The 13430-nt window shown below is 36.5% G+C and overlaps 1 protein-coding gene across 1 annotated transcript; it reads left to right on the forward strand.

The window, feature by feature from the left end:
• Window positions 1–907: 907 nt before the first annotated feature.
• On the forward strand, window positions 908–13424 carry LOC108378725 (semaphorin-2A-like; the record flags this gene model as incomplete). Its single annotated transcript, XM_017635029.1, has 6 exons — window positions 908–1146; window positions 3322–3658; window positions 4011–4174; window positions 9285–9437; window positions 10566–10674; window positions 12613–13424. Coding segments are annotated over 6 exons (1074 nt in total), but the record flags the coding sequence as incomplete, so codon positions are not given.
• Between the last annotated feature and the right edge of the window lie 6 nt (window positions 13425–13430).

A 13430-nucleotide genomic window follows, 5' to 3' on the forward strand; every position in this document is an offset into this window, starting at 1 on the left:
TGTTATGTGGTGTTGTTATGTGATGTTGTTATGTTATTTTATGTTATATTCTGCTATGGTGTGAAACGTATTTCACCTCAATTCAACACAATTAACTCAACTCGGCTCAGCTCAGCCCATCTCAGCTCCCCTTAATTTAAAAGGTTGAATTTCAACCGCTGGGCGAACACTAGTTACTTTAAAAGTAAGAAAGAAATCTCTCTCTCTGGTATTGACCAGTGGATTCTCATTGCTGCTATATTATTTTTTTTAGCATTTTCATACCGATTTGTTTTGCAAATTCATCTTGGACTCAATGGAACTAAAAAAAAAAATGTTTCTTGTCGAATGTAATAAATGATAAAACCAAAACGAGTGCAATGGAAAATTTTTAAATTCATTGCAAAAATAGTAATGCACTTATTCAAAAAGTTGATTTAATTGCTTTTATTTCTTGCCGACAATTTGGCATTGTTGCCAATTCTCAACTTTATGAAAACTGATTCATGTTATAACAGTAATTAATTAAAAATGCTACAATTCTAAGAGTGGAATATTGCAACAACAAAAAACCAAATTTTTTTTTTAAATTTGTGAAACAGTGAGTTGAGCTTCATAAACGCGGACATTAAAATTATTTTAAATTTAAAAAATCAAAAACTACAGGGGCAGGCCCAATAAATAAGCAAACTTAGCAGATTTTGAATAAAATACTAAAGACCTAAAAATAAATATGAACACCTAGCTAATAATACAAAACATTTAATAACTTCGCTCACTTTGCCAATCGGTTGTATAAAAAATTGCCAGATTTGCCATCTACAAACTTAATAAACACAGATACATATATATTTTTAATTGTCTTCCCATCAAACAAGTGTGTGAATATTTTAAATAAACATTTTTGCATCCTTTCCCACTCTCTCTCTCTCTTGCAGGCAAATTCAAAGAGCAAGCAACCTCAAACTCAGCTTGGCTGCCGGTACTCAATTCGAAAGTGCCCGAACCCAGACCGGGCACATGCACCAACGATACAGCAGCGCTGCCAGATTCGGTGTTAAATTTCATACGCAAACATCCGCTAATGGACAAGGCGGTCGATCATGAATTCGGCAATCCAGTATTTTATAAAAGGGATATCATACTCACCAAGTTGGTGGTAGATAGGTAAGTAAAAATTATAAAAAGGAAAACACAAAACGAAAGTTAATTTATTTATGAGAATTGAAAATACATTTTGGATGCACTGTTGTTGTTGCTCAAAAATACTAAAAAAAACAAACGGAAAACCTTTTAAAAAGTGCTTTGTGTACTTATGTAAGTATGCAAGCACATAATCCCACTGCGATGAGTTTCTATTTATTTATTTTTTATTTTTTTTTGGTGCTCGACATGGCGTATGAGTAAAATGAAAGACCGTGCAATGACTTTGACGCTGCCAAAAATTGCTTGTAATGTTAGTAATGGTGTTAATGGCATTGCCAACTGCTACGAGTAGTTGCCATACTATTATTTTGTGCTCTGCCCTTTTTTCGGTATTTCTTTTTTTTTTTAACTTTTTAAATCATTTGCTAACTTGCCACAATTCTGGTTGTCAACATTTTCTGTGCGGTTATCCGCAGGCAACTAAGTAAGCTGGCAGTAATACTTGTTATTTTCTTGTTGTTGTTATGGAGTTAGCGAGCAAAATAACTATTCATGTTTTTTTTAAATAAATGTACCACATTACGAGCAGCTGTAGAAAGACGTATTTTCCGCGAAAAGTAGTGGCACAGAATGTGAAAAATGGAAAAATACTTGAAAAATAATAAATAAGAAGTAAAATAAAAGAAAGAACAAATGCAACTTAAGTCGAAGAACTAACATTGTGGAAAAAGCTCTTTCTTGCGGCGTTCAAAAAAGTTTTTGAGCATAAAGTAGATATGTATGTATGTTCATACAACTGTACATTAATAAATATTTATAAACACACAAACGTAAGTAGTTTGCCTTATATACTTTGCCTCCGAACAGTACTATCCCTCTTTTTGGTGCTAAGCTGAAAGTTGTGGTGGGAATGATGTCATAAGGCATAATTTGAGCAGAATTTGTGAACATTTTAAAACATCCATCCCGTAGTGTTTAAAGCCATTGCATAACATTTAAACTCATTGGTGAGCTAAAGCCATTATTCAACGATTTACAATAAGGTACTAGCTTTGTCGCATCGTAGCCGTCGCAGGTAAAATTTTATAGTGGAGCGATAAAACACCATTAAGTAGTATAACTACTACTAAGTACTGCTAATTTCAACATTCGAAAATACACTTTGATACCCTAAAACAGTTATGGTTGCCAGAATTAGCAACGCAATCACTAAGAAAGAATTGGCCTTGGGCATTTTTGTAGACGTTGAGGGTGCTTATGGCAATGCCGCCTTCGATAGCGTGTGAAACTCGGCTTTAAGTCGTGGAGTAGATGCTGTGCTGGTAAATCGGGTTCGCGTAGAGTATCGTTAGGATTATACAGAAGGAGTTAATGGGGAATGTCTTCAGGGCGGTGTGCTTTCTCTCTTGCACTGGTGCTTGTTAATTGATTCCCTGCTGGTCAAACTTAACGGTTCTAATACCTACGCCCAGGTCTATGCAGATGACAGGCCCTAACACTGCTTACAGTGGTTAGACGGCCTTGCTCCTCCTGCCTCTAACGCAGTCACTAATCAAATTTTCCCCCAAGTAAAGTACTATTAAGGTGTAATCTTTAATAATGAACTTGTATGGAAGTCTCACGTTGAATAAAAAAAAAAAAATACCTCCAAAGCCTTAACAGCGTTCCGACAGTGAAGACATTGGTATTGAGTCTTGGGTTGTATTTGTTCGAAAGGACTAAAAGTTTTTCACACAGACTGACATCACCTCAGAAATTTACGATATTTTTTGTGTGTTTATTATTATTGCAGTTATTGCAGCCATTTTATTAAAGCACTGCGACAGAAATAATTCACATTAACCCCCAAAATAAAGCAGCTCGCAAATTTCAAGTGTGGCTACAGCTTTTTTACCGCTACTGGGTCAAAGCCAAAATTTATCACCACTGCATGATGATAATTTGGGCGGAACATTTTAATTATGCAGCAACATGCAAAAGTGTGCAAAAGCAAAAACAATCAAGTGTTACAACAACAGCGCCATAAACCATAAAAAATAATAAAAATTAAAAAAAAAAATCCATAATGTTCCTCGTTTTTTTTTTTTGTTTTAACTGCAACACTTTTTAACAAATTTATCACCTGTTTTAATTTCTTCTTCTTCTCGCACTCCCTCCCTCTCCCTCTCTCCGTTCTTCCACGGCTATCTACAACAGAATTCGCATCGACAAACTAAATCAAGAGTATCTGGTGTATTTCGTTGGCACCAGCACCGGCCTCATCTACAAAATCGTGCAATTCATACGCTACGGTCAACGCTTCTCCAATCTGCTCGACGTGCTGGAGGTGGCCTACAATGAGCCAATACGCGAGATGGGTTTGAGTCAGAAGACGGGCTCATTGTACTTGGCTACGGATCACAATGTGAAGCAAATCGATTTGGCGATGTGCGCCCGCCGCTACGATTCGTGTTTCCGCTGTGTGGCCGATCCGTATTGCGGCTGGGACAAGGACGCGAGCACCTGCAAGCCATACCAGCTGGGACTGCTGCAGGTGAGTGTGTGAAGTGAAGCGAAATAATACGTTTGTAGTTTGTGTGTGTGTGTGTGTGTGTGTGAGTGTGAGCTGGAAAGCGATTGATTGCGACCGCTGCTGTTGGTGTCAAGGCAAATATGCCATTCAATGCTTAAATCAACATTTCTCTTGACACTTTTACACTTTGTTACATTCATGCTTTCACTCAATCATTTCAATCATTTTCATTATCTTTTTCAGTATTTTTTTTTGTGTTTTGCATTTCGATTTTTTCGTAAAACACACAAATTTTTACACTTTTACCTTAGAGCATAATAACATTGATTTTTTATCTTTTTTTTACATTTTCGTTTGCCTTCATTTGCCGCAGGATGTTGCCAATGAAACTTCCGGTATTTGTGACACGAGCGTTTTGAAAAAACGCATCACCGCCTCGTACGGCCAGACACTGCATCTGTCGTGTTTCGTCAAAATCCCTGAGGTGCTGCGGCAGAAGTCGGTGCGTTGGTATCACCATTCAACGGAGCGAGGACGGTAAGTTTGTAGACACAAAATTTTGTTTTGTTATTCATATGCAGTAGGTATTTTAAGTTTAAGTCAACAAAAAGAAAGTAACTGAAATTCAGTAGAAGAATCAATGTACTTAGGTATGAATATTTCTGGAGTTATTGCTATAAAATTTATTTATTATAAAAGTTCCAAAATAACTTCTGGTATAAGGATTAAGTAATGTTAATTTTGCTTGGGGCTTCTAAACAGAATGTATTCAGGTTAGCCGTAAAAGGAGGACTCCTCACTAGAATAAAACTTGTCCTGGACATTATCGTATTTCTTCGGAAAAAATTATTCAAATATTGCAATTAAATACCCTGCAGATATTTTTCTCTGATTCCTAATAACTTTGTCGCATATCTGTTTGTTTATGTTTCCTATGCCAGTTTGACCGAAATTTCTTCAGAATGTATTCTTGAAGTTTTCAAGGTTTGGGTATAAAATAATGGTCAATTGGATATCCAGCTTTGATTTAACAATATTTTTTTATTTAAGAATGTTAAGGGAATTTGTTATTTATCATAACGCTTATCCCACACCCCTTCTCATACAAATTATGTCGAAAAAAGAGGAGTACCTCCCTCAGTGAAACAAAGAGAAAACAAAAACTTAGAAAAAAGAGGTAATGTTAGTTAACAAAAATTTAGTCAATATTTTAGCCGACTCAGTATCTCAGAATTCTATAAAAAATATATTTTGGAAGCCAATTTTTTGCTCTCCGATTGAGAAATATGCTAGGTTTAAAAGTTCATATTTTGAGTGAAAATGTACTGTGTATACATATGTACATACATACATACATACAAAAAATGCTCGTTGGATTTATTACGATATAAATCGGGATTAAAAACACTTGGCTACCCTCAAGGAAAACATTTCTGGGTTAAAATTCGCAAAAGTAGCTTTTTTTGATATCCATATCAAATTATGTTTAGTTAAATTTTGTAGAATCGGAATACACTTGTGGTCCCCTGATTAAGCCAATTGACATTTTGTCTAGTTTTGGGTATTTTTCTTTTGTTTATTTAATGTTTGTATTTTATTTTTTTATAAAAGTTTAGCACTTTACCTAACCAGCGCCACATAAATCCACATTTCAAGCTTCGTACACAAATTATGAAAATTCAGTAAACTTTAACATTCGCACCCAAAAATTTTAAATCTTTTTTTTAGGATTTCTACAAAAATTTTCCGTGTGCACTTTTGTAACTCATTAAATTTTAATAAGGTAATGCATTAATTTTTCTCGTCTTTCACAATGCCAGAGATGTAGGTGAAATCCACTGGCATTTCCTCTAGGGCAAGTGTTCGTCCAGCATACTTAAACTGCAGGCCACTTCATTCTTTTTGTGGCTGTGGTTTCCTTTAACCGTTTGTCACCATTTTTATTTGAAGGCGATACAATTTTTGAGAAAACTTTAAGTTAACACAATTCTTGACCTCATAAATCCATAAAATATATATACATACGTAATAAATTTTTGGATGGAACATTATAGCATCTCCACTTTAATTTCAGTTTAATTGAGAAATTTTCCATTGAAACGAAAATTCGTAAGAACTTACGAACATATAAATAAATATTTAAATAGCCAAAAACTTTTAAGTTCATTGGTTTACTTTAAAACTCAAAACTTTATCAAATTAGGTTTCAAATAGCTCTATCGAAATAAGCTCGCTGGAGTTACGCGCTGTAAAATGTAAATTTCGTGCGTCAGCAGCAGTTGTTGCCATTAAAAATGCATAAAGGGCGTAGTTTGTAATTGACACCATCGCCGCGCAGCGCCATCCCCTTTCGTGCAAGAGATACAAATTGTCACCCTGTAAATTTTCATGCAACAAAAAAAAGCTTAACGCACTTTCCCAACATTTGTGCGCACTCATAACTTTTTAATAATCGCAACAACTGTTTAGAAATTTTTCATATTCTTTTAATTCGCTGGCAAATGGTAAGACATATTGGACTCAGCGTATGCAATACGCCTCACACCGCGCAGATATGCCACACTAATACACTGTGCAACCCTCGTACTTTTTTCAGTAATTTTAAATTGAGTTTATCAATGAAAAAGTTAGCTGACAGCAAAGTGGTTCGTATGTATCTATCTACCTGTTTATTTGTTGGCAGGCTATAAAGTATGCAACATGGAAATATGTGTATTATAAATATTCTTAACGCGAAAAAAGTACTTAGAAATGGCTTTGGTAAATGGGTCCTTGGAGACAACAGCTGTTTCACACAGCGGTACATCATCATCAGCGGGAAAAGACGTGCGTGCGTCTGTGTGACAAGCACAATCCAATAAACACAAACATTGCAGCGCAATTGAAATAACGTAAACGTCTTTTTTTGGGTGCTCATCACTGGCTCGAATGGTAGAATTTACTTTGTTTGGAACACCCCTCGGTGCGGAAGCTCGCGATAATTCAACTTCTTGATGGGCTATTGAAAGCGATATATACGCGAGCGCGTATAAGCATCTCGACGTGTGAGGCGGAGATCCGGCGTAATGGAAATCAGCATTGAAAGCAAATATGTAATAAAATCAGCGACGAATTTAACTTCGAAACTCCCAGCGAAAGTCAGCCAATAGCCACAAACCGAAGGCATCCAACCGAAGCGAAGCAAAAATAGTAGGAATGAATAAAGCAAAAAATAAAAAAAAATAAAAATCCTGTAGAAAAAATCGCCCTTTCACTATCCCGCGACGCAGCGGTAAATTGACACTTCAAATTGCTGAAGTCTGCTTTTTGGCGTTTACGCTTATTTGCCTTGCAGCTGCCGCCGCCGTCGCTGGCTAGACGCATTTTTTGCTTTCGCAAAGAGGAAAAGCACAGCGAGTGAACATTTTTATGTGGTTAAGACGCTTTCCCCCTGCCATTAGCAACACTCGGAAGACGTTTTTAGATATTTTAAGGTTATGGTTTCATTTGATGGAAAAACTTTTTATCTAAGTTGCCATCGCATTGCCTGTACAATGGCATTGGAAACGCAAGGGATTCGCCAATTCATCGAAGAAATGAAAAGTTTTCAATTTTAAATGTTTTTTTTTCACTTTTCCGAAGTATTTTTTACTTTCATAGTTATTTGTGTCTATTCGAATGCGCAAATGCTTTGTGTGCTGTGCGGAAATGGAGGTGTACGCATTCCAAAGCAGCAAAGGACGCGTACACGCTCCAGAAGTTGAGTGAAGTTTGTTGACACAACTAAGCTAATGCTGAGCAACATAGTTTTGAATCACGATGTTGGCAGAAGTAAAAATTGATTTCTATGACTGAAATTAGGAAAATTCAGAGGATGCAAGTTGCGAGTAAATATTATCGCGAAGGGTGTATATGTATGTATGTATGTGTATGTACGCACGAGAGCTTTTCGTTAGACGCTGCACTGTCAGCACGCATTCCTACGCCAGTTGTCTGAAGTTTTGGTGTGGGAAAGGGCGAAGGGAATTGAAATTTATATTGTCTTTCTAATGATTGCGCTAAAAAAGTACACTGCAAAATTCAAAGCTTGGTTGTGAAATATAAATATTTTTAAGCTTCTGATTGGTAACAGTTGATAATAAAATGAATTTTTCCTTTTTACCGACAGTTTCGGTTTTCTTTAGCTGATCGATGGAAAGCCCATTCTTCTGGCATACATACATATATGCCAATCATGCAAAGAACACGCATTGTTTCCATCTTGAGTTGTGGGCCTTCCTCATTAATGAGGTTGCTGGAACTTCTTTCGTAGAAATTTGGTTTTCTATTTGAGCCACAGTCTGTGGTTAAATCTGAAACGGAACACGCTTAGACTCTGTTGATTTTTCCACTTTTCCTTGCTAGCAAATCGCGGTTCAAAGCACAATGATATTGCTAAAAGCAAAAACTTGCTAATTGATCTGCCCCGCAGTTATCTGGGCTGTATCTGTGTCCACGCACCCTGATTCTCGTTGAAGTTAGGTAGCATTCAATTGCTGCTCTAAGACTTTAAAAGTCGACATAGATCGAGGAAATATTAGGTTCTTCGATTATCATAAACACGTCGGCGCCAATCTCGACTCTTAGTCAGTTTCGATAGAAAAGCCGCTTATTGCGTGGCCCCTTCAATAGTATTTCATATGTTTACATTTTAAGTCGCTCACCGCTCAGCCGCTCACCGCTTTGCCGCTCATTGCGTGGTAATTTTCTGTAGGGACCTCTGAATGAATTACTACTGTGTACATTCATGGCGGCCGCTGTGGCTGAGTGGTTAGAGATGCGTTCTACCATTTCGTCGGGGCAGTTGCCTCCGAGTGTGTTTCTTCTTAGAAAAGCTTCTCAGAACATTAATTTGCCGTTCTCAGGTGGCTTAAAACGGTAGATCCCTCCATTTGTGTTATAGCATCAGGAGGTGCACCACATATTGGAGAAGAAGCTCGTCCAAGCACTAAGAAAAAGGGCAAGCACCAAAATGTTATTATTACTATTAGATTTTCATGGGTGAGGAGGGCGTTGCTTGATATTTATTCAGCGTTTAGACTTTTGTTTGAAGATATTTCTCACCAATAACCAAATATCTATCTTCATCCGCTGATGTGAGTATGACAGCATGCGGTAAAAATATCTGAATGGGAGATTAAGTTCATCTTTCGGAAGAGAACCATAATGAACGTAGTAGGCTTTACGCTTACACCGCTTCCTCTGGTTCAGGTATTCCCAAAACATAAAGAATGTTGTGTAATTTCACTTCGAACTGCAGTTCAGCAGCATAAGCTTTAGTTGGACTCTTCTATTTTTTAATTTCAAAAACCGATATTTTAATATAATATTCCACTGCAGTGGTAAGAGAAACTCCCGAAAGTGTCCAATAAAATTCAATATAAATATTTTTCGTTAAATATTTTTGGCAGTGCAGAAACTGCTTTTCGCAGTACAATGCGCCCACAATGTTGATATGAAAATTTCAACCAATAAAATGCCACATCTTCGACTGTATACATAAATTTCCATTAAAATCGAGAACAATAAAAGTTTAGGCTATAAATGTCAGCGAATGTCAAACATAAATGCGAATAAATTTCCTATTGGAAAACTAAAATTTAGAACTAACTTCTAACTTTCATTGCAGCTATGAAATAATTTACAGTCCCGCAAAGTACATTGAAACCTCAGAGGGTGGTTTGGTGATTATATCGGTGAATGAAGGCGATGGCGGACGATATGACAGTTACCTGGATGGCACGCTGCTGTGCAGTTATAGCGTCAATGTCGATGCGCACAGGTGAGTCAGTGGTTGCAAAAAATAAAAAATAAAATATAAACCAAATACCGCAATGAAGAAGGAGCAGCTGCTTTCACTGGAAAAACAATTTCATTTGTTTGCAATGCAATATTAGAACAGCAACTTTAACTTATCTCAGCGAAATTTTAACTGAAATTTAAATAAATTAATTTATTTATGATTTGCCAAGTACGCGTGTTGCCACAGCAACGAAAGCAAAGTACAACGGGCAAAAACAGAAGGCACTGTTTATTATTAAAATCACTACAGGACGTAAATGTTTGCAGGTGTGCAAGTTAAAGCATGCTGTGACGCCTTTAGTAGCATACCTTAAGGCGCCGTTGGGTGCTTTTACTTATATATATATTTGAAAGCATTTATAGGTAAAATTTTCTGGCGCTTTAGCGTTAACAACAAATAAACGACATTTCAATGTCTGAGTCACACGCACACAACCACACATATACCGGTGTGCACACATTGCGCTCATCATCCCGGTTTTAAGCTTTAATTAAAATTCAATTTTACGTTTGTGACAAGCTGCTATTTGTTGGTGCTTTCATTTTCATTACAATTTCCAGTTTTCATTTTCGTTTTCCATTTTGTGCTTTCATTTACGATTTATTTGTTCGTTTACTCAGCTACCCACACCCTTGCTTGCAGCATACATACATACATTCATACGTTTTTCCTCGCAATTATGAACGCCCATCCTTCCGAGCACTTAATTTCCGTTTCCTTTCCAATATGCTCAACGATCGAGCGTCGAATGCGATAACATTCAAAACATTTGCTATTCACCATTCACTACCTACTTACCATACACTGTACCTACTTTTCTCGCTTTAAGTTACGCGCCGCCGCTCGCAATTTTAATCTTTTTCCCTCACGCGCTTACCATTCGCACGGCTGTCCGCAATTCGCAACGCTTTCGGTTGCGCGCTCGCTACACTCGTGCAACGGGGTACCCAAAGCGGATATTTGTATGTGGCATTACCACGCCTTCATCCCGGCGCTCTGCTGACTTGCACATTTTGCGTCTTTGCATCAGNTAAAATTGTATTTCCTCACTCCTTTCTTTCTGCGCCTTTTCAATTTACGCTCTCTTTTTCCTTATTTTTCTTACAGATGTACGCCGCCTTCGAAGAAAAACGATTACCAGAAAATTTACTCGCATTGGTGTAATGAATTCGAGAAATACAAGTCGGCCATGAAGCAATGGCAGGCCAAGCAGGAGGTAAGTCGTTGGAAAGCGTTTGCATCGCGCGAACCATTCATCTCTTCATAAGAATTTGTATGTGTTACCTAAATGAATAAGTAGATATACGAAGAACATGTACCTAAATACTTTTCTTCGTTTGCAAACATTACCTTGCAAGTTGCAACATTGACACACTTAAATATTTGTATAAGGATGGACATGACTGCGTCATTGGTGTCTTTCTTCAACCCACCCTTGAATTTGTTTAACAGTCCTGTAATGCATTTACTGCAAGACACACACACACACACACCCACACGAGAAAAAGTAATTAATTTTTTAATGTTTTCTCAATTTTATTTCACTCGACAACGTATTTCGCATTTGGAGTTTCTCTCACAAAACATTTTTAAACATCACTTTGGGCAATTTTACTCCGCTCAGAAAATACAGTGATTTAGTTCAGTCGAATGTAGAAAGAATATAAATATAGAAAAATTTAAAAAGTAACTCATTTTGAAAAAAAAGTCTCGAAGATCGACATCTTTCCATATAAGATCATTTCATAGACTGTAGAAAGCCAAACTAAGACCGAATTGAAGGCGAATGCTATATAAATAAAAACTTTTTGTTTGACACTAATTAGGTTTAGCTACTTAAAAAAGCACAAAAGAACTCAAAATGTGCTTACTATTTCTTTAATTAGTATCAAGCTTTTGTACCTACCAAATCATTGTTATTGTAGATTCGGCTAGTTTAGTCATTTCTTGGTTATAGGGCTATAAGCTTTTGTTTTCCAATTTCTACTAATAAAGAGCGACGGAATCAAAAAAATATGGAATTCGAACTGCATTGATAATCGTTTCATTCAGAGAATTTCATAAATAACCTAAGAAATTCTCAGCAATGGGACTGTAAATAAGTGCCTTAAAAAATGCGACTAAAATTATTTTGATTCAAAAATTTTTTGTTATTTTATGCCCTTACAGCAATTATATTCAACAATTTTAACTTAATTTGGGTATTACACTTGTAAAATCTTAGTATCGCCAATAATGATATTTGTCTGCGATTCAGTGGATCCTGTTTTAGTTTTGAGAATTTTTTTTAAGTATATGCAATTAATCGAATTCGGAGGAGATTGCTATCTTTTGGGGGAAAAAAATGTATCGATAATATAAAACAATTAAGACTTCAAAACAACAAATATCTGCCATACATGTCCCACAGTGCAACACGTCAGTCACACCACCACCACGCTTACCACTGTGGTCATTTCCATGAAATATGTGTGCTGTGCTGTGACCTGCCACACTTCTGGCCAACGCACAAGCAATCACCCCACGCCTACAATCGTACGAAAGCTGTTGTTTTAGTAGTTTACAAAAATGTAAGCGCATAAAATTTAATTGCGTGAAATTTAACGTTGCTAATTGTTTTAATTAATTTTTTTTTTTTTATGTTACTCCAGTCGTAACGTAGGCAACTGAATTGGCTAGCAAGGGGGGGAATGATGTCAGCCTCACGTAGTCGTAATTATCCGCTTTATGAGCTCACAAACATCTTAGCAAAAAGTTGGTTTGATGATTTTACGCTCAAGCGCCAAAGTGCATTGGTGTGTGTGATTGGGCGTGAACATTGACAGGTGTTGCCGCCGCTTGGCGCAGATTTCGAACTCCCTTGTCATAATGCGCTACGCCGGGGCAAAATTGGTTAGCTAGCAATCGGGGCGCTCGCTCCTTTCCGCCTACCCCATCCACCCCAGCAGTAAACATACGAAACTTAATAAACGATTTCACGCTTATCGCGAGTGCGTACAAAATTCATTACCTAACATTTTAAAATTTATGACATTTTTGTATTAATTTTTGGTTGTTTACAAAGCCTAAGTATATTTGTATATTTGCTGTTGCACGACTAACAAGCGGAAAATCTAATTGAAACTTTTGATTTACTACTTTTTTGTCTCTGTAGCAATGCAATTTGAAGGAGAAGGCGAATGGAAAGCATATAAATGAAGTCTATAGTAATGATGCTGTGGTCTGACCGCCAGGTAAGAATGGACTGTCTTATAAACTTATGGTTTTGTTAGTAAAAAAATTTAGAAGACAGCTCAGGAAAGAGCCTAGGAAATTATTTCTAATAATAGTTAATGAAGAATTATAGCTGAATTTAGGCAAATTTACTTACTGATATCATTTCATTGGAAGGAGCATCGAATTTGAAGTATTCACAAATGCAAACCGCTCTACAACTAATAAGCCACTTAAATATTCGCAAAAACGTGGTTCAAATATCAGGCCGATGTTTTGTATCATTTATACATTTACTTGATTCAATTATTACTTCCGAGTATACTTTTTTCGTTCGACTTCTTTGAAATCTGATTGAATTCCAAGAAATCGAAATCAGGAAAATATATGGGAAATCCTGCTGGAATTCGAAAGATTTCGTGAATGTAGTATCTATAGGAAAACAAGCACAAAACAAAAAATTTAAATATCAATATTAAAAAGGGTGCCTACATACATACATTCAAGCAGTAAGAAATTATTTAATTCGCTAAAACTAAAAAAATGTATGCTAATAAGGAGAGTCTTTACCAAAAGGATAACTTTTGATGTCACTCTTTCTATCGCAAGATGTTAAATATTAGGGTTGCCACATACATATTTTTAATTTTAGCCGAATTCAAAAAAGGAGGAAGGTTATCAATTGATCGGAATATTTTTTGTCTGTATGATATCGGATAAATTTGGACCACGTAAATCGTCTTCGATAATAACTTTTTT

The sequence above is a fragment of the Rhagoletis zephyria genome, unplaced genomic scaffold, assembly GCF_001687245.7.
Source record: "Rhagoletis zephyria isolate East Lansing unplaced genomic scaffold, Rhagoletis_zephyria_1.1 Rzeph_scaffold_14766, whole genome shotgun sequence".
Taxonomy (NCBI): domain Eukaryota; kingdom Metazoa; phylum Arthropoda; class Insecta; order Diptera; family Tephritidae; genus Rhagoletis; species Rhagoletis zephyria.